Source organism: Kogia breviceps, chromosome 17 (assembly GCF_026419965.1).
Source record: "Kogia breviceps isolate mKogBre1 chromosome 17, mKogBre1 haplotype 1, whole genome shotgun sequence".
Lineage (NCBI taxonomy): Eukaryota > Metazoa > Chordata > Mammalia > Artiodactyla > Physeteridae > Kogia > Kogia breviceps.
In genome coordinates, this window is record NC_081326.1 from 43,059,220 (window position 1) to 43,079,125 (window position 19,906).

The 19,906-nt window shown below is 38.8% G+C and overlaps 1 protein-coding gene across 8 annotated transcripts in view; it reads left to right on the forward strand.

Moving 5' to 3' along the window:
- VPS13B (vacuolar protein sorting 13 homolog B) overlaps positions 1-19,906 on the forward strand; it is a 774,679-nt gene that overhangs the window by 621,621 nt on the left and 133,152 nt on the right. For all 8 annotated transcript variants that reach the window (XM_067017180.1, XM_067017176.1, XM_067017182.1 and 5 more), the window contains exons 38-39: positions 14,522-14,729; positions 15,034-15,218. In XM_067017180.1, the coding sequence (XP_066873281.1) occupies positions 14,522-14,729; positions 15,034-15,218 (393 nt within the window). The remainder of the gene's footprint in view (positions 1-14,521; positions 14,730-15,033; positions 15,219-19,906) is intronic.

The following is a 19,906-nucleotide window of genomic DNA, read 5'->3' on the forward strand; positions in this document are numbered from 1 at the left end:
TATATTGGCACTGTCCATAAGGCACCCAGCCCAGTTTCCTAGTGTTACTGGACTGATTATCCTTACTATGATTTAATTCTTCCCAACATAGAGGAGCCTTTAAACTTAAATTACCATGGCCTGGTGTTAACTACATAAATCCATCCCATAATTGTGGGAGGTCTTATTCCTTGGCTGAAATTTTGCTTGTTGCTATGATTGAGCCTGAGTAATAAAGAAAAATTTATGGCCAGAGTCAGAGTAGGATCATTAATTGGCTAGGTGAGGGGATCCCACCTAGTCATATTAATAGTGGCCTAAATAGGACTATAATTTCTCTCTTCTAGAATAAATTTCCTAACAGCCAACCAATTAGAGCCTTGGAGTAGAGAAATCCACCAAGGTAACCCAGAAGTACTAGACACAGGTAATTGGCCATAAACCCAACAACTGGATTGATTTTTAAAACTAGCATAGGATCGTGCCCATGATAGGAGAACATTTGATTCATATGCAAGGGTCCAAGAAGTCAAGAAAACATAAATGATCATACGAGTTAGGTCCAGGATCTTGGGCAAGCTGTCTGCTTCTGATGTTGTCTTCTTCTCATCCTGGTATAAGTGTAGTTTCTCTTTTGTTTGAGCATTGTTTTAAGGTGATTTTGAGGTCAGCCACACTCTCCATAGGCCAGTCCACTGAAGGGGCCCTTTATGAGTGGAGATTAATCCAGGAGCCATTCCCTTCAGTTTCACTGTGCATGAGCTAGCTAAGAGTACCTGATAAGTGTCCTTCCATCCAGGTTGGAGATAGTCTTTAAATTATGTCTGTTCCAGCATGCATAATCTCCTGGTTCCAGGTCCTGGGGCATCTGATCTTCATTCAAAGATAGATTACTGAGATAAACTTCAGAAACAAACTTAGAGTGTCCTTAAATTAAACTTTACATTAATATAGCATGACAGCAAGGAACTACCTAGGAGGTAAGTCTTAATAAATACAGACCCCCCATTAACAAAACCAGAATTTAATATTCACTGAAACATAATCTTTTTCTCTCTAAAATTACCCTCATTGTTACCAAATGTAACCAAATTAAGAGTAGTTTGTTTGCAAAATATGTCTGGTCTCAATAAACTTAGCCTGATGATTTATATAACTATAATTGATGATATAGACTTCTTGTGTGTGTGTGTGAAGTTTTTATAAGGAGTCTCATACTGAACTTTTAAAAGATCTCTCAGGGCTAGGAAAGTCATACCAAGGGCTTATCGCACATTTTACCTAACAGATCTAGGTGAATTCCTCACTTTTCTTTTTTTTTAATTTTGAAGTTTACTTTATTTATTTTTTTATGAAGCAGATTCTTTTTAGTCATCAATTTTATACACATCAGTGTATACATGTCAATCCCAATCACCCAATTCATCACACCACCACCACCACCACCACTACCCCGTGGCTTTCCCCACTTGGTGTCCATACGTTTGTTCTCTACATCTATGTCTCAATTTCTGCCCTGCAGACCAGTTCATCTGTACCATTTTTCTAGGTTACACGTATATGCGTTAATATACGATATTTGTTTTTCTCTTTCTGACTTACTTCACTCTGTATGACACTCTCTAGATCCATCCATGTCTCAACAACTGACCCAATTTCATTCCTTTTCATAGCTGAGTAATATTCCACTGTATATATGTAACACATCTTTTTTATCCATTCATCTGTCAATGGACATTTAGTTTGCTTCCATGACCTGGCTATTGTAAATAGTGCTGCAATGAAAATTGGGGTACATGTGTCTTTTTGAATTATGGTTTTCTCTGAGTATATGCCCAGTAGTGAGATTGCTGGACCATATGGTAATTCTATTTTTAGTTTTTTAAGGAACCTCCACACTGTTCTCCATAGTGGCTGTATCAATTTACATTCCCACCAACAATGCAAGAGGGTTCCCTTTTCTCCACACCCTGTCCAGCATTTGTTTGTAGATTTTCTGATGATGCCCATTCTAACTGGTGTGAGGTAACACCTCATTGTAGTTTTGATTTGCATTTCTCTAATAATTAGTGATGTTGAGCAGCTTTGTATGTGCTTCTTGCCCATCTGTATGTCTTCTTTGGAGAAATGTCTATTTAGATCTTCTGCCCATTTTTGGATTGGGTTGTTTGTTTTTTATAATATTAAGCTGCATGAGTGTTTATATATTTTAGAGATTAATCCTTTGTCCGTTGATTCGTTTGCAAATATTTTCTCCCATTCTGAGGGTTGTCTTTTGGTCTTGTTTATGGTTTCCTTTGCTGTGCAAAAGCTTTGAAGTTTCATTAGGTGCCATTTGTTTATTTTTGTTTTTATTTCCATTGCTCTAGGAGGTGGATCAAAAAAGATTTAGCTGTGATTTATGTCAAAGGGTGTTCTTCCATGTTTTCCTCTAAGAGTTTTATAGTGTCCGACTTACGCATAGGTCTCTAATACATTTTGAGTTTATTTTTGTGTATGGTGTTAGGGAGTGTTCTAATTTCATTATTTTACCTGTAGTGGTCCAGTATTCCTGGCACCACTTATTGAAGAGACTGTCTTTTCTCCATTGTATATCCTTGCCTGCTTTGTCATAGATAAGTTGACCATAGGTGCATGGGTTTACCTCTGGGCTTTCTATTTGTTCCATTGATCTGTGTTTCTGTTTTTGTGCCAGTATCATATTGTCTTGATTACTGTAGCTTTCTAGTATAGTCTGAAGTCAGGGGGTCTGATTCCTCCAGCTCCGTTTTTTTCCCTTAAGACTGCTTTGGCTACTCGGGGTAGTAGCCATACAAATTTTGGTGTCTCCATACAAATTTTAAGATTTTTTTGTTCTAGTTCTGTAAAAAATGCCATTGGTAATTTGATAGGGATTGCATTGAATCTATAGATTGATTTGGGTAGTCTAGTCATTTTCACAATATTGATTCTTTCAATCCAGGAACATGGTATATCTCTCCATCTGTTGGTATCATCTTTAATTCTTTTCATCAGTGTCTTATAGTTTTCTGCATACGGGTCATTTGTCTCCCTAGGTAGGTTTATTCCTAGGTATTCTATTCTTTTACTTGCAATGGTAAATGGGAGTGTTTCCTTAATTTCTCTTTCAGATTTTTCATCATTAGCATATAGGAATGCAAGAAATTTCTGTGCATTAATTTTGTATCCTGCAACTTTACCAGATTCATTAATTAGGTCTAGTAGTTTTCTGGTGGCATCTTTAGGAATCTCTATGTCTAGTATCATGTCATCTGCCAACAGTGACAGTTTTACTTCTTCTTTTCCAATTTGTATTCCCTTTATTTCTTTTTCTTCTCTGATTGCCGTGGCTAGGACTTCCAAAACTATGTTGAATAGTAGTGGTGAGAGTGGACATCCTTGTCTCGTTCCTGATCTTAGAGAAAAGCTTTCAGTTTTTCACCATTGAGAATGATGTTTGCTGTGGGTTAGTCATATATGGCCTTTATTATGTTGAGGTAGGTTCCCTCTATGCCCAATTTCTGTAGAGTTTTTATCATAAATGGGTGTTGAATTTTCTCAAAAGCTTTTTCTGCACTTATTGAGATGACCATATGGTTTTTCAATTTGTTAATATGGTGTGTCACATTGTTAATCAATTTGTTAATATGGTGTATCACATTGATTTGCGTATATTGAAGAATGCTTGCATCCCTGGGATAAATCCCACTTGATTGTGGTGTATGATCTTTTTAATATGTTGTTGAATTCTGTTTGCTAGTATTTTGTTGAGGATTTTTGCATCAATATTCATCAGTGATATTGGTCTGTAATTTTCTTTTTTTGTAGGATCTTTGTCTGGTTTTGGTATCAGAGTAATGGTGGCCTCATAGAATGAGTTTGGGAGTGTTCCTTCTTCCGCAATTTTTTGGAAGAGTTTGAGAAGGATGGGTGTTAGCTCTTCTCTAAATGTTTGACAGAATCCACCTGTGAAGCCATCTGGTCCTAGACTTTTGTTTGTTGGAAGATCTTTAATCACAGTTTCAATTTCATTCCTTGTGATTGGTCTGTTCATGTTTTCTATTTCTTCCTGGTTCAGCCTTGGAAGGTTATACCTTTCCAAGAACGTGTCCATTTCTTCCAGGTTGTCCATTTTATTGGCACAGAGTTGCTTATAGTAGTTTCTTAGGATGCTCTGTATTTCTGCGGTGTCTGTTGTAACTTCTCCTTTTTCATTTCTAATTTTATTGATTTGAGTCCTCTCCCTCTTTTTCTTGAGGAGTCTGGCTAATGGTTTATCAATTTTCTTTATCTCCTCAAAGAACCAGCTTTTACTTTCATTCATTTTTGCTATTGTTTTCGTTGTTTCTATTTCATTTATTTCTGCTCTGATCTTTATAATTTCATTCCTTCTGCTAACTGGGCTTTGTTTGTTCTTCTTTCTCTGTTTTCTTTAGGTGTAAGGTTAGATTGTTATTTGAGATTTTTCTTGTTTCTTGAGGTAGGCTTGTATAGCTATAGACTTCCCTCTTAGAACTGCTTTTGCTGCATCCCATAGGTTTTGGATCGTTATGTTTTCATTGTCGTTTGTCTCTAGGTATTTTTTTATTTCCTCTTTGATTTCTTTAGTGGTCTCTTGGTTATTTAGTAACATATTCTTTAGCCTGCATGTGTTTCTTTTTTTTTTACGTTTTTTTTCCCTGTAAGTCATACCTAGTCTCATAGCGTTGTGGTCAGAAAAGATGCTTGATATGATTTCAATTTTCTTAAGTTTACTGAGTCTTGATTTGTGACCCAAGATGTGATATATCCTGGAGAATGTTCTGTGCACACTTGAGAAGAAAGTGTCATCTGCTGTTTTTGGATGGAATGTTCTATAAATATCAGTTATATCTGTCTGGTCTATTATGTCATTTAAAGCTTCTATTTCCTTATTTATTTTTATTTTGGATGATCTGTCTGTTGGTGTAAGTAAGGTGTTAAAGTCCCCCACTATTGTTGTGTTACTGTTGATTTCCTCTTTTACAGCTGTTAGCAGTGGCCTTATGTATTGAGATGCTCCTCTGTTGGGTGCATATATATTTATAATTGTTATATCTTCTTCTTGGATTTATCCCTTGATCATTATGTAGTGTCCTTCTTTGTCTCTTGTAACGTTTTTATTTTAAAGTCTATTTTATCTGATATGAGTATTGCTACTCCAGCTTTCTTTTGATTTGCATTTGCATGGAATATCTTTTTTCATCCTCTCACTTTCAGTCTGTATGTGTCCCTAGTTCTGAAGTGGGTCTCTTTTAGACAGCCTATATATGGGTCTTGTTTTCTTATCCATTCAGCAAGCCTGTGTCTTTTGGTTGGAGCATTTAATCCATTCACGTTTAAGGTAATTATTGATATGTATGTTCCTATGACCACTTTCTTAATTGTTTTGGGTTTGTTTTTGTAGGTCCTTTTTTTCTCTAGTGTTTCCCACTTAGAGAAGTTTCTTTAGCATTTGTTGTAGAGCTGGTTTGGTGGTTCTGAATTCTCTTAGCTTTTGATTTCTCCATTGAATCTGAATGAGATCCTTGCCAGGTAGAGTACTCTTGGTTGTAGGTTCTTCCCTTTCATCACTTTAAGTATATCTTGCCACTCCCTTCTGTCTTGTAGAGTTTCTGCTGAGAAATCAGTTGTTAACCTTATGGGAGTTCCCTTGTATGTTATTTGTCATTTTTCCCTTGCTGCTTTCAATAATTTTCTTTCTCGTTAATTTTTGCCAATTTGATTACTATGTGTCTTGACGTGTTTCTCCTTGGGTTTATCCTGAATGGGACTCACTGCGCTTCCTGGACTTGGGTGGCTATTTCCTTTCCCCTGTTAGGGAAGTTTTCGACTATAATCTCTTCAAAATTTCCTCTGCTCCATTCTCTCTCTCTTCTCCTTCTGAGACCCCTATCATGCGAATGTTGTTGCATTTAATGTTGTCCCAGAGGTCTCTTAGGCTGTCTTCACTTCTTTTCATTCTTTTTTCTTTATTCTGTTTCGCAGCAGTGTATTCCACCATTTTGTCTTCCAGGTCACTTATCCGTTCTTCTGCCTCAGTTATTCTGCTATTGATTCCTTCTAGTGTAGTTTTCATTTCAGTTACTGTTTTGTTCATCTCTGTTTCTTTGCTCTTTAATTCTTCTAGGTCTTTGTTAAACATTTCTTGCATCTTCTCGATCTTTGCCTCCATTGTTTTTCCGAGGTCCTGGATCATCTTCACTATCATTATTCCGAATTCTTTTTCTAGAAGCTTGCCTATCTCCACTTCATTTAGTTGTTTTTCTGGGATTTTATCTTGTTCCTTCATCTGGTACATAGCCCTCTGCCTTTTCATCTTGTCTATCTTTCTGTGAATGTGGTTTTTGTTCCACAGGCTGCAGGATTGTAGTTCTTGCTTCTGCTGTCTGCTCTCTGGTGGATGAGGCTATCTAAGAGGCTTGTGCAAGTTTCCTGATGGGAGGGACTGGTGGTAGATAGAGCTTACTGTTGGTCAGGTGGACAGAGCTCAGTAAAACTTTAATCCACTTGACTGCTGATGGGTGGTGCTGGATTCCCTGCCTTTTGATTGTTTGGCCTGAGGCAACAAAACACTGGAACCTACCTGGGCTCTTTGGTGGGGCTAATGGAAGACTCTGGGAGGCTTCACTCCAAGGAGTACTTCCCAGAACTTCTGCTGCCAGTGTCCTTGCCCCTCAGTGAGCCACAGCCATCCCCTACCTCTTCAGGAGACCCTCCAACACTAGCAGGTAGGTCTGGTTCAGTCTCCCGTGGGGTCACATCTCCTTCCTCTGGGTCCTGATGCACACACTACTTTGTGTGTGCCCTCCAAGAGTGGAGTCTCTGTTTCCCCCAGTCCTAGTAAAGTCCTGCAATCAAATCCCACTAGCCTTCAAAGTCTGATTCTCTAGGAATTCCTCCTCCCGTGGCCGACCCCCAGGTTGGGGAGCCTGACCTGGGGCTCAGAACCTTCACTCCAGTGGGTGGACTTCTGTGGTATAAGTGTTCTGCAGTCTGTGAGTCACACACCCATCAGTTATGGGATTTCATTTTGCTGTGATTGCGGCCCTCCTCCCATCTCATTGTGGCTTCTCCTTTGTCTTTGGATGTAGGGTATCTTTTTTGTTGAGTTCCAGTGTCTTCCTGTCGATGATTGTGCAGTAGCTAGTTGTGATTCTAGTGTTCTCACAAGAGGGAGTGAGAGCATGTCCTTCTACTCCGCCATCTTGGTTCAGGGCTTGCCATTGGTAGTTTGATAGGGATTGCTTTCAGTCTGTAGGTTGCTTTGTGTAGTATAGTCATTTTCACAATGTTGACTCTTCCTCTTCAAGACACGTTGTATCTCTCCAACTGTTTGTATCATCTTTAATTTCTTTCATCAGTGTCTTATAGTTTTCTGCATACAAGTCTTTTGTCTCCTTAGGTAGGTTTATTCCTAGGTATTTTATTCTTTTTGTTGCACTGGTAAATGGGAGTGTTTCCTTAATTTCTCTTTCAGACTTTTCATCATTAGTATATAGGAATGCAAGAGATTTCTGTGCAGTAATTTTGTGTCCTGCTACTTTACCAAATTCATTGGTAAATGAATCTAGTAGTTTTCTGGTAGCACCTTTAGGATTCTCTATGTATCGTATCATGTCATCTGCAAACAGTGACAGCTTTACTTCTTCTTTTTCGATGTGGATTCCTTTTATTTCTTTTTCTTCTCTGATTGCTGTGGCTAGAACTTCGGAAACTATGTTGAATAATTGTGCTGAAAATGGGCAACCTTGTCTTGTTTCTGATCTCAGTGGAAATGGTTTCAGTTTTTCTCCATTGAGAACAATGTTGGCTGTGGGTTTTTCATATATGACCTTTATTTTGTTAAGGTAAGTTCCCCCTATGCCTGCTTTCTGGAGAGTTTTTATCATAAATGGGTGTTGAATTTTGTCAAAAGCTTTTTCTGCACCGGTTGAGATGATCATATGGTTTTTCTCCTTCAGTTTGTTTATATGGTTTATCACATTGATTATATTGCATGTAGTGAAGAATCCTTGCACTCCTGGGATAAACCCCACTTGATCATGGTGTATGATCACGTTACATTAAAAGTAACATGCTGTTGGACTCTGTTTGCTACTATTTTGTTGAGGATTTTTGCCTCTGTGTTCATCAGTGATATTTGTCTGTAGGTTTGTTTTTTGTAACATCTTTGTCCTGTTTTGGTATCAGGGTGATGGTGGCCTCATAGAATGAGTTTGGGAGTGTTCATCCCTCTGCTGTATTTTGGAAGAGTTTGAGAAGGATAAGCGTTAGCTCTCCTCTAAATGATAGAGTTCCCCTCTGAATTCTTCTGGTCCTGGGCTTTTGTTTATTGGAATATTTTTAATCACAGTGTCAATTCCAGTGCTTGTGATTGGTCTCTTTATATTTTCTACTTCTTCCTGGTTCAGTCTCGGGAGGTTGTGCTTTTCTAAGAATTTTTCCATTTCTTCCAGGTTGTCCATTTTATTGGCATAGAGTTGCTTGTAGTAATCCGTCATGATCTTTTGTATTTCTGCAGTGTCAGTTGTTACTTCTCCTTTATCATTTCTCATTTTATTGATTTGAGTCTTCTCCCTTTTTTTCTTGATGAGTCTGGCTAGTGGTTTATCAATTTTGTTTATCTTCTCAAAGAACCAGCTTTTAGTTTTATTGATCTTAGCTGTTGTTTCCTTCATTTCTATTTCGTTTATTTCTGATCTGATCTTTATGATTTCTTTCCTTCTGCTGTCTTTGGTGTTTTTTGGTTCTTCCTTCTCTAATTGCTTTAGGTGTAAGGTTAGGTGGTTTATTTGAGATGTTTCTTCTTTCTTGAGGTAGGATTGTTTTGGTATAAACGTCCCTCTTAGAACTGCTTTGCTGCATCCCATAGATTTTGGGTCATCGTGCTTTCATTGTCATTTGTTTCTAGGTATTTTTTGATTTCCTCGTTGATTTCTTCAGTGGTCTCTTGGTTATTTAGTAGTGTATTGTTTAACCTCCATGTGTTCGTATTTTTTACAGATTTTTCCTGTACTTGACATCTAGTGTCTTAGCGTTGTGGTCTGAAAACATACTTGATATGTTTTCAATTTTCTGAAATTTACCAAGGCTGGATTTGTGACCCAAGATATGATCTATCCTGGAGAATGTTCCATGAGCACTTGAGAAGAAAGTGTATTCTGTTGTTTTTGGATGGAATGTCCTATAAATATCAATTAAGTCTATCTTCTTTAATGTATCATTTATAGCTTGTGTTTCCTTATTCATTTTCTTTTTGGATGATATGTCCATTGGTGAAAGTGGGGTGTTAAAGTCCCCTACTATGATTCTGTTACTGTCAATTTCCCCTTTTATCACTGTTAGCATTTGCCTTAAGTATTGAGGTGCTTCTATGTTGTTTGAATAAATATTTACAATTGTTATATTTTCTTCTTGGATTGATCCCTTGATCATTTTATAGTGTCCTTCTTTATCTCTTGTAATAGTCTTTATTTTAAAATCTCTTTTGTCTGATATGAGAATTGCTACTCCAGCTTTCCTTTCATTTCCATTTGCATGGAATATCTTTTTCCATACCCTCACTTTCAGTCTATATGTGTCCCTAGCCTGAAGTGGGTCTCTTGTAGACAGCATATATACAGGTCTTATTTTTAGATCTATTCAGCCAATCTGTGTGTTTTGGTTGGAGCATTTAATCTATTTTCATTTTAGGTAGTTATCGATATGTGTGTTCCTATTAATTTCCTTAATTGTTTTGGGTTTGTTATCATGGGTCTTTTTCCTTTTCTTGTGTTTCCTGTCTAGAGAAGTTCCTTTAGGGTTTGTTGTAAAGCTGGTTTGATGGTGCTGAATTCGCTTAGCTTTTGCTTGTCTGTAAGGCCTTCAATTTCTCCATGGAATCTGAATGAGACCCTTGCTCAGTAGAGTAATCTTGTTTGTAGGTTTTTCTCTTTCATCAGTTTAAATATGTCCTGCCACTCCCTTCTGGCTTGCAGAGTTTCTGCTCAAAGATCAGCTGTTAACCTTATGGGGATTCCCTTGTATGTTATTTGTTGCTTTTCCCTTGCTGCTTTTAGTATTTTTTCTGTGTATTTAATTTTTGATACTTTGCTTAATATGTGTCTTGGCGTGTTTCTCCTTGGATTTATCCTGTATGGGATTCTGTGTTCTTCCTGGGCGTGATTGACTATTTCCTTTCCCATATTAGGGAAGTTTTCAACTATAATCTGTTGAAATAGTTTCACAATCCCTTTCTTTTTCTCTTCTTTTGGGACCTCTATAATTCGAATGTTGGTGTGTTTAATGTTGTCACAGAGGTCTCTGAGACTGTCCTCAATTCTTTTCATTCTTTTTTCTTTATTCTGCTCTGCGGTAGTTATTTCCATTCTTTTATCTTCCAGGTCACTTATCCGTTCTTCTGCCTCAGTTATTCTGCTGTTGATTCCTTCTGGAGAATTTTTAATTTCATTTATTGTGTTGTTCATCATTGTTTACTCTTTAGTTCTTCTAGGTCCTTGTTAAACGTTTCTTGTATTTTATCCATTCTATTTTCAAGATTTTGGATCATCTGTACTATCATTATTCTGAATTCTTTTTCAGGTAAGCTGCCTATTTCCTCTTTGTTTGTTTGGTCTGGTGGGTTTTTACCTTGCTCCTTCATCTGCTGTGTATTTCTCTGTCTTCTCATTTTGCTTAACTTACTGTGTTTGGGGTCTCCTTTCTGCAGGCTGCAGGTTCGTAGTTCCCATTGTTTTTGATGTCTGCCCCAATGGCTAAGGTTGGTTCAGTGGGTTATGTAGGCTTCCTGGTGGAGGGGACTGGTGCCTGTGTTCTGGTGGATGAGGCTGGATCTTGTCTTTCTGGTTGGCAGGACCGCGTCCAGTGGTGTGTTTTGGAGTGTCTCTGAACTTGCTGTGATTTTAGGCAGCTTCTCTGCTAGTGGGTGGGGTTGTTTTCCTGTCTTGCTAGTTGTTTGGCATAGGGTGTCCAGCACTCTAGCATGCTGGTCGTTGAGTGGAGCTGGGCCTTAGTGTTGAGGTGGAGATCTCTGGGAGAGCTTTTGCTGTTTAATATTACGTGGGACCAGGAGGTCTCTGGTGGACCAGTGTCCTGAACTTGGCTCTCTCACCTCAGAGGCTCAGGCCAGACACCCAGCTGGAGCACCATGACTCTGTCAGCCACCCCACTCAGAAGAAAAGGGAGAAAAAGAAAGAAAGAGAGAAAGAGAGGAAGGGAGGAAGGAAGGAAGGAAGAAAGAAAACTATATAAATAAAATAAAGTTATTAAAATAAAATAAAATATATTATTAAATATAAAAATTATTTAAAGTAGTAAAAAAAATAAAGAAAAGGAAGAGAGAGCAACCAAATGAAAAAACAAATCCACCAATTATAAAAAGCTCTAAAAACTATCCAAAAAACAAAAAAAAGGAGACACAGAACCCTAAGACAAATGGTAAAGTCACACAAAGAAGCATACACATACACACTCACAAAAGGAGAAAAATGAAAAAATATATATATACATTAAAAAATTTTTAAAGAAAGAGAGCAACCAAATCAATAAACAACTCTACCAATGATAATAAGCTGTAAATACCAAACTAAGATAAACATAAAACCAGAAACAAATTAGATGCAGAAAACAAACCCTGGGCTTCCCTGGTGGCACAGTGGTTGAGAGTCCACCTGCCGATGCAGGGGACACGGGTTCGTGCCCCGGTCCAGGAAGATCCCACATGCCGCCAAGTGGCTGGGCCCGTGAGCCATGGCCACTGAACCTGCGCGTCCGGAGCCTGTGCTCCGCAGCGAGAGAGGCAACAACAGTGAGAGGCCCACGAACCACCAAAAAAAAAAAAAAAAACCAAGTCTACAGTTGATCCCAAAGTCCACCACCCCCATTTTGGGATGATTCGTTGTCTATTCAGGTATTCCACAGATGCAGGTACATCAAGTTGATTGTGGGGATTTAATCCACTGCTCCTGAGGCTGTTGGGAGAAATTTCCCTTTCTCTTCTTTGTTCTAACAGCTCCTGGGGTTCAGCTTTGGATTTGGCCCCACCTCTGCGTGTAGGTCGCCTGAGGGCCTCTGTTCTTCTCTCAGACAGGACAGGGTTAAAGGAACAGCTGATTAGGTGGCTCTGGCTCACTCAGGCCAGGGGGAGGGAGGGGTACGGAATGCGGGGCGAGCTTGTGGCCGCAGAGGCCAACATGAGGTTGCATCAGCCTGAGGTGCACCGTGCATTCTCCCGGGGAAGTTGTCCCTGGATCACGGGACCCTGGCAATGGCGGGCTGCACAGGCTCCTGGGAGGGGAGGTGTGGACAGTGACCTGTGCTTGCACACAGGCTTCTTGGTGGTGGCAGCAGCAGCCTCAGCATTTCATGCCTGTCTCTGCAGTCCAGGCTGATAGCTGTGACTCGCACCCATCTCTGGAGCTCGTTTAGGCAGTGCTCTGAATCCCCTCTCCTTGCACACCCCTAAACAGTGGTCTCTTGCCTCTTAGGCAGATCCAGACTTTTTCCTGGACTCCCTCCTGGCTAGCTGTGGTGCACTAACCCCCTTCAGGCTGTGTTCATGCAGCCAACCCCAGTCCTCTCCCTGGGATCTGACCTCCAAAGCCCTAGCCTCAGCTCCCAGCCCCCCCACGTGCCCGCGCTGGCAGGTGAGCAGACAATCCTCTTGGGCTGGCGATTGCTGGTCGGCACCAGTCCTCTGCAGGAATCTCTCTGCTGTGCCCTCTGCACCCCTGTTGCTTTGCTCTCCTCCGTGGCTCCGAAGCTTCCCATCACCACCCCCTGTCTCTGCCAGTGAAGGGGTTTCTAGTTTGTGGAAACTTTTCCTCCTTCACAGCTCCCTCCCAGACGTGCAGATCCCATCCCTATTCTTTTGTCTCTGTTTTTTTCTTTTCTCTTTTGCCCTACCCAGGTATGTGGGGAGTTTCTTGCCTGTGGGAAGTCTGAGGTCTTCTGCCAGCATTCAGTAGGTGTTCTGTAGGAATTGTTCTACATGTACATGTATTTTTGATGTATTTGTAGGGAGGAAGGTGATCTCCACGTCTTACTCCTCCGCCATCTTGAAGCTATCCTGAATGTGTTCTTTATATGATTTGATGTTCCCCAAATTTGACACAAATCTAAAAAGCGTGAGGAATTCAGAGTTATAGAAAATGGAAATGACTAATTTGTTAATAGTGGAGGCATATTAAATATGAATTTCTTGTCTTCATCTAAAAGTTGTCTTGCCTCACCTTTTTCACCAGTTTTCTTAGTGACACTGAGGTAGATGTAGGGGAGCCCACTAACTTATTGCTTTACATTGATTGGTTTGGAGATTTTCAGTATCTGTTATAAATTTTCATAGATTTACTCAGCGTGTGATTTTGTGTTGTTTTATCAAGAATAGTAATTGTATTGCCATTTTTCCAAGACAGCAAAGTAACTCCACATTAAAAACAACAATAAGAGCAAAAATAAAGTATATCATCTCTACATTATAAACTCTCTTGACATTTTAAAACCTGGAGCACAGTGTTTGACTCCCCAACTTGACTTTTCACCTATCTCTGTTTTTCAGGATTCAATAAAAATAAGATTGGTGAGAAAAAAAATAGACTTAGTATCATACCTCTTACCTTTATTTCTGAGATGCCTTAATTCCAGAGAGTAGGACTTAAACTGAGCATTTAAAACTTACCCACAAAGCATAGGCTTATTCTTTTCTACCTCTTATTCTTTTCTTCTTTGCCATATTAGGTGGTTCTCTTAGAAATTATGGTTGTATTGCCTTTCTCCAATACATTCAGAGAAATTTAATATTATTGAAAATTTATGTCCTCTGACATTAATCATTATTACCCACTGGTCATACTTCCATTATAGACTAATATTCTTCACGTGCAGAAAAAGGGAACTTGATCCTCTCTGTTAGATGTAATACCAAGAGTTTGTTCTGAAACTGTACCATAGCTCCTGTACAGTTGGTTTTCAAGGGCTGTGGAATACTGTTTGTTGGCAGTTTCTCACTAAACACTAAAGTTGGGAGCCTTTTAAGTTCAGGTTCATTGAGCATCTTCTTTTTTGCTTCTGAAGAGTGAAAGTGCAAAGAAAGGAACCCTATCATCAAGATGTGTTCATGTAATCTTATGACAAAATGTAGAAGCTGTTCTACAATATTATTAACATTTTGGCCTAGAAGGATCTTCCTTGCCTTCTCTCAGACTGTAATGGATGTTCTTTTCCCTCTTAGCTGAGTTAATTCATAAACATTACCTCACATCAACACAATTTCATTATCAATTCAGCATTTAAAATTGATTGCTATCCACACAACATATGATATACTTAATTTTCTTGTTTTTATGTATTTACCCAAGAATAGAATTTCATCCCATAGGTCAACTGCTTCTTAAAAATAATAGTTTAATTATTATCAATAGTTAAATGTAATTACAGTCTCGAACTAATTCAAATATGATTGTACCTAATTATCAGCTGAAGTGTTTGTGTTAAAGCCAGTAAAATTTTTCATATGATTTTAAAGGTTTTCTGGGGTCAAGAACATTTGAATTGCCTAGTTCTTCTGCATGAATTACTCAATGGATACCTTAAAGAGGAGGGAAATTTTGAAGTGCAAGTTTCTGAAACAGTGCCGCAAATTCCATCTCCTATGGAAAAAAATCAAATATTTAAAAGTGAACAAAGTTCAGATGACCTACGGACAGGTCTGTTTCAATATATACGGGATGCTGGTAAGTAGTGATAGCTTCAGTGTGATTGTGTGTGCGTTTGTTTATTTTACCTGCACATTCAGTACATGATAACACATCAAGATCACTTGAAAAGTAAGCCAATACCTTCAGTACAGAAATAGTACATTGCCATTCAGTCTCTCTTAAGGGAAAATTCTTGATTTGTTCCTGTCTTAAACCATGTAAACATGATCAACCAGCTTCTTTATATTCTTTTCTTTTATACTCATAATTTTTTTCTTGTATAATAAACCAACATGTTCCCCTTCAAAAGCATACAATTAATTGTACTTTCATTTAACAGAACCTTTGAAAATGCCTGGTGTCTATGAAGTCTTGTTTTACAATGAAACCGAAGATAGCCCAGGGATGATGTTATGGAGATATCCAGAACCTAGAGTGCTCACCCTTGTACGCATAACTCCTGTGCCCTTCAACACCACAGAGGATCCAGATATTAGCACAGCAGACCTTGGTGATATGCTACAGGTATGGAATGACTCTTCATTTCAAAATAAAAAACAGTGTGGGAAAGTGCTGATTTGATCATAGGAAAAATGTTGGGAGCGTACCTATCTTTTCCATAAGTTGTATTAGAGAGAAATACACATGTATGTGCATATACAAACACATACGTATGTACACATACACACACACAAAGACACATACATACTAGAAATTGTATAATAAGAGAATAATGTCATTCAGATTCATGGTACATGGCAATCCTGAGAGTTCTTAATTCTACTCTTCAACCTGTTACAGGTAGCTTACATAGTCTCCAGCTAGTAATGGGACAAACAGGTGTCACTGAGTTCACCACACATTTTCTGAGGACCTACTATGTGCTCACACTCTTCAGCATTTTTAGAACTGTTCTATGAAATGAGATATGTCCCCATAAGGCCAGAAAGGATGACTTAATTTTCATTTCACTTCCCGAGCTGAAAATGGTCTTGGGCCTTGTGGTAGGCTGATAGGAAAACCATCTAACCAGTGACCATATTCTATATGATTTTGTGGAAAGTTTGTTGCTTGTCATTTCCCTGAGTGTGGATAGCACTATATTATTTTCTACTTATTAATATTCTACAGATCTGAATTTCTCCTAAAATTTGTTTTTCTCTTAGTTGTCCACCTATTACTAGATCGCATAACCATCCACTCGAAGTCATTCCTGATTACTCTTTTTCCCGAACTGCTCACATCTAATTCATCAACAAGTCGTGTCAGCTCTACCTCCAAATATGTCCCTATTCCATCTACTTCTTCCTGTTTGTACTGGTACAACTTGAGTTCAAGCTACCAACTTCTGTTCCCTACTACAGTAGCTTCCTAATTGGTCTCTATGATTCCATCCTTGACTCCTTGTAATGCATTTTCCAAACAACAGCTAGAGTGATCTTTTGAAAATGTAGGTTAGGTTACCTCACTCCCCTAACTTAAAACCTGATGGTGGCTCCCTTTAAAACTAACAGAATTCGGTATCTTACTGTGGCCTGTAAGGACCTCTGATCTCTGCACTGCCTACCTCTCTTGTATGTCTTGATCACTTATCTCCAGCCCCTGGTATAGAAATATGAGCCAGTTTTTTTAATGACTGCTCTATACTTAACAACTCAGAATAATAATACAAATCAGAAGAGACCACAGTACATATTAACATTGGTATTATTATATGCTTATTTAATTCTTGTTTAAATTCCTGGTTATAATATAGTCAGATGTTCACCTTCTGAATTGATAACAATGAAATGTGTCATCATTTTGTCAAGTGAACTAGAGTATGCAGAACTATCCAGTTTGCCAAGATGTCAACAGTATCTACTTTCTTTTCTTTTTTTTTTTTTTTTTTTTCCTTGTGATGAGAACTTTTAAGATCTACCCTCTTAGCAACTCTGCTTTGATTCCTAAATCCTCACATTTGCTTCCCCTTCTGTCAAGGTCATATTCATGATTATCTTCTCTCCCAGTATTCTTGGATTATTTTTGCTAAATAAAATGACATTGTCTTTGAATCCTACTGTCTTGTTAGACTTGCCTAAGTGTAGAACATCTGTAGTATTTTCAGTCAAAATGAAAATACTCATATATCAAAGTTTCAGCATCATGTAAGGGCTTCTTTATAACTGATTTGGGGGTTCAGATTTATAGTTAAATGTTAATTAACATAAGCCTGATAACTGTTGGTTGGTAGTATTATGCCAGTTGTATTAAACAGAGCATTTAAGGTAGTAAGTACATTCACTAGTGACATGTTCTTCATCTTCTCACTGCCACTGGAGAGGCAGGAGAGCATAGTGGTTAAGAGAATGAACTATAGCCAGAATGCCTGGGTTCAAATTCTGGCTCTGCCATTCGGAAACTGTGTCACCTTAGATAAGTAACTTAATCTCTCAGCCTCAGGTTTTCTGTTTTGCTTTTCTTTCATCAGTAAAATGAGGCCACTAATAATGTAATGCTTATAGGAATTAATATTTATAAGACACATAGAACAATGCCTGACACATGGTAAGTGCTATGTAAGTACGAGTACTACCAGTACTATTACAGTGATCATCGTCAAAAGTCCTTTCATCAAGCAGAAGCACAGGCTAGATCGGAGAGAGCTGGGGTCTAATGACTCTACAGACCAGCTGAAGTAGTCTAGGAGATCTGGGATAGTCCAAGGGGCCTATACAGTAGACTTGGCACATAAGCACTGCGGAAGGAAGCCTGGCAGGTCTCAACAAGCAAAGAGCTGGTATCAGAGAGGTCCTGCTACATTTCATATCTTGTTGGAGAGAGAGGAGCTGATACATGGCAGAGTTCAAAGACAAGGATGCTGGCCTAAGAAGCAAGTCAGGGTTGTACCTACTGTAAGCTGAAGGGGAAACCTTGATCCCAATGGTAAGAAAGAACACCCAGAATGGACAGCTGGGATGGAAGACAGAGCAGGACTGGCAGAAAGTTGCCATGCTACTGAGCTCCCAGCCTAACCTTATATTCCCCCGGCTAGGAGCAGAATTTGTCCCAGGGGTTGGGGTGACCTCATCTGTAGGAATACGACAGCTTTTTCCTTGAGTGCTTGCAGTGCCAGACCCTGAGCATACTCCTGGGGATTCAGAGACAGATAAGACACTGTCCACCCATCAGAAGCTCTCTGTCTAGCAGGCAAGTTTCTCTGGTTGTTTGGGGTAGAAGAATTTCCCTATTTTCAGCATTCAAGCATTCAAGCATTCAGCATTAAACCTCTCTGTTGTCATAATCATTTTCCTGCTCTATGTGATTATCTCTAGGTCTGTACTGGAGGCACCACTAAAATATTGAACTACCAATCCTGAATAGCAGGGAACTTATGAAAAGAAAGCCCTTTATCAACATGGTATAGTGTAGATAATGTAGACATTAAGGTCTCAACTGCTGACTCCTGTTCCCCTCCCCCTTTGTATTTTACTAACTCAGTGACCTTAGGCAAACTGCTGATCTCTTAGAGCCTTAATTTCCTCATCTGAACACCAGAGTTAATGCTGTTTACCTTGCAGAGTTGTCATGAGATTTAAGTAAAATATTATCGCTAAGACAAATAAGTGCCTTACACATAGTGAGCTCTTAATAAATGTTAATTTCCTTCCCTCCACTTCTTCACAAGCAAATGCCTGGACCACTAAAAAGCCTCCTAAGTGAAATTCTCACCTTCAGTCTCTTCTCCTTCCAACCTATCCTACTAAGTTCTTAAAGGAACAGGTGGATTGTGTCATTCCCTGAGAAAAACCTTCAGCGGTCCTGTCACTGCTAGACTGAACTTGAGGGCCCTGCAGAACCTCCCGACCCAGCTTTGCCTTTCTTTCCCTTCCGCATGATCTTTGCTCTAATCAAACTGGCCTATTCAGCATTCCCGAACCAGCCTGTGGTCTCCCACATCTGTACAGCTCCCTCTTTGTTTGAGTATCTCCCTTTTTTGCTGAAATCCTATCCACACATCCAAACAGGTCCAGTGCCATCTATTCCATGAAGCCTTTCCTGGACACCATCTCCAAACATGATACTGCCTTTCTCTGAAGTTTTGTAACACTTCATGGCACCACTTTTATGCTGTTTCTCACCTTTTCCTCACATTTTAATTATCCATATCTTGTCTCCCTCCTAGACTGTGGGTTTCCAAAGGAAGAGATCACATCTAATTTTCATTATGTTCCGTATAGTATCCACTGCGGTGGAGATGCTCAGTATATTGAATGGATCAATGAGTACATGGATGTCTGTGCTCCTATTCTGTATAATTCAAAAGCATTACATTGTTTGTCATTATTTTATGGCACTATTGAATGCATTTGGTTTTACAAACTGAATTATGGCAGGATGCACTGTGTTATGCTTCGGTGGCATTACCTACTATAAACACACAGTCTAATGTCATTACGTTACACAGGCTCTTGGTGAGATCATTGACTCTTCTGCCAAGCCCACTGCCCCCTAGGCAGAGGCTCGTCCTTAAATACAAAAACAAGTTCATCTCCTTGGTTTTAGTCCTAAAAACAGAATCAAGCTCGGATTAATTTTTTCCTTCAGGACCATTTAGTTCATAAGAAACTGACCTTATAGAGTTCACTTATATAGAACTCTTAAATATATCTGTTTATATCTCTTTCCATAATTAATATTAGGATTTATAAACAGGCTCCTCAAATGACTTTATGGACTTTATGGAATTTATTTTATGATTGTACTGAAAAATATGGAAAACATGTCTATAATATTAAACTAACCATAGGTTCAGAATAAAGACCCTGAAATTAATGTTCACAGAAAACCAAAGGAGTTTATTTTGTGGTCAGTTTTATCACATAAATTTTAAGTGTTAATAGTATATTTAGATGTCAAGAAAATTAGTAATACCATCAACCTAGAAGGAATGTTGTGCTATTTAAATGAGCTGAAATATAAGAAATTTCTGGCACTGTGTCTGGCACATACTGTAAGTTTTCCTCTCTCCTCATCCTGTTGTGTACACTGCCTACTGAGGATTCCATTTTGGAAATACCTGTGTTCTCAGATTGTAAATTCCGTTGTAGTGGAATTGGTAGTGGAGATTTTAATTCTCACACAGATCTGCCATGGTGCTTGTTCTTGTTCTCTCAATACTGTATTATTCTTGGTTTTATATTTATTTTCATTTATGTATTGTACTAAATTTT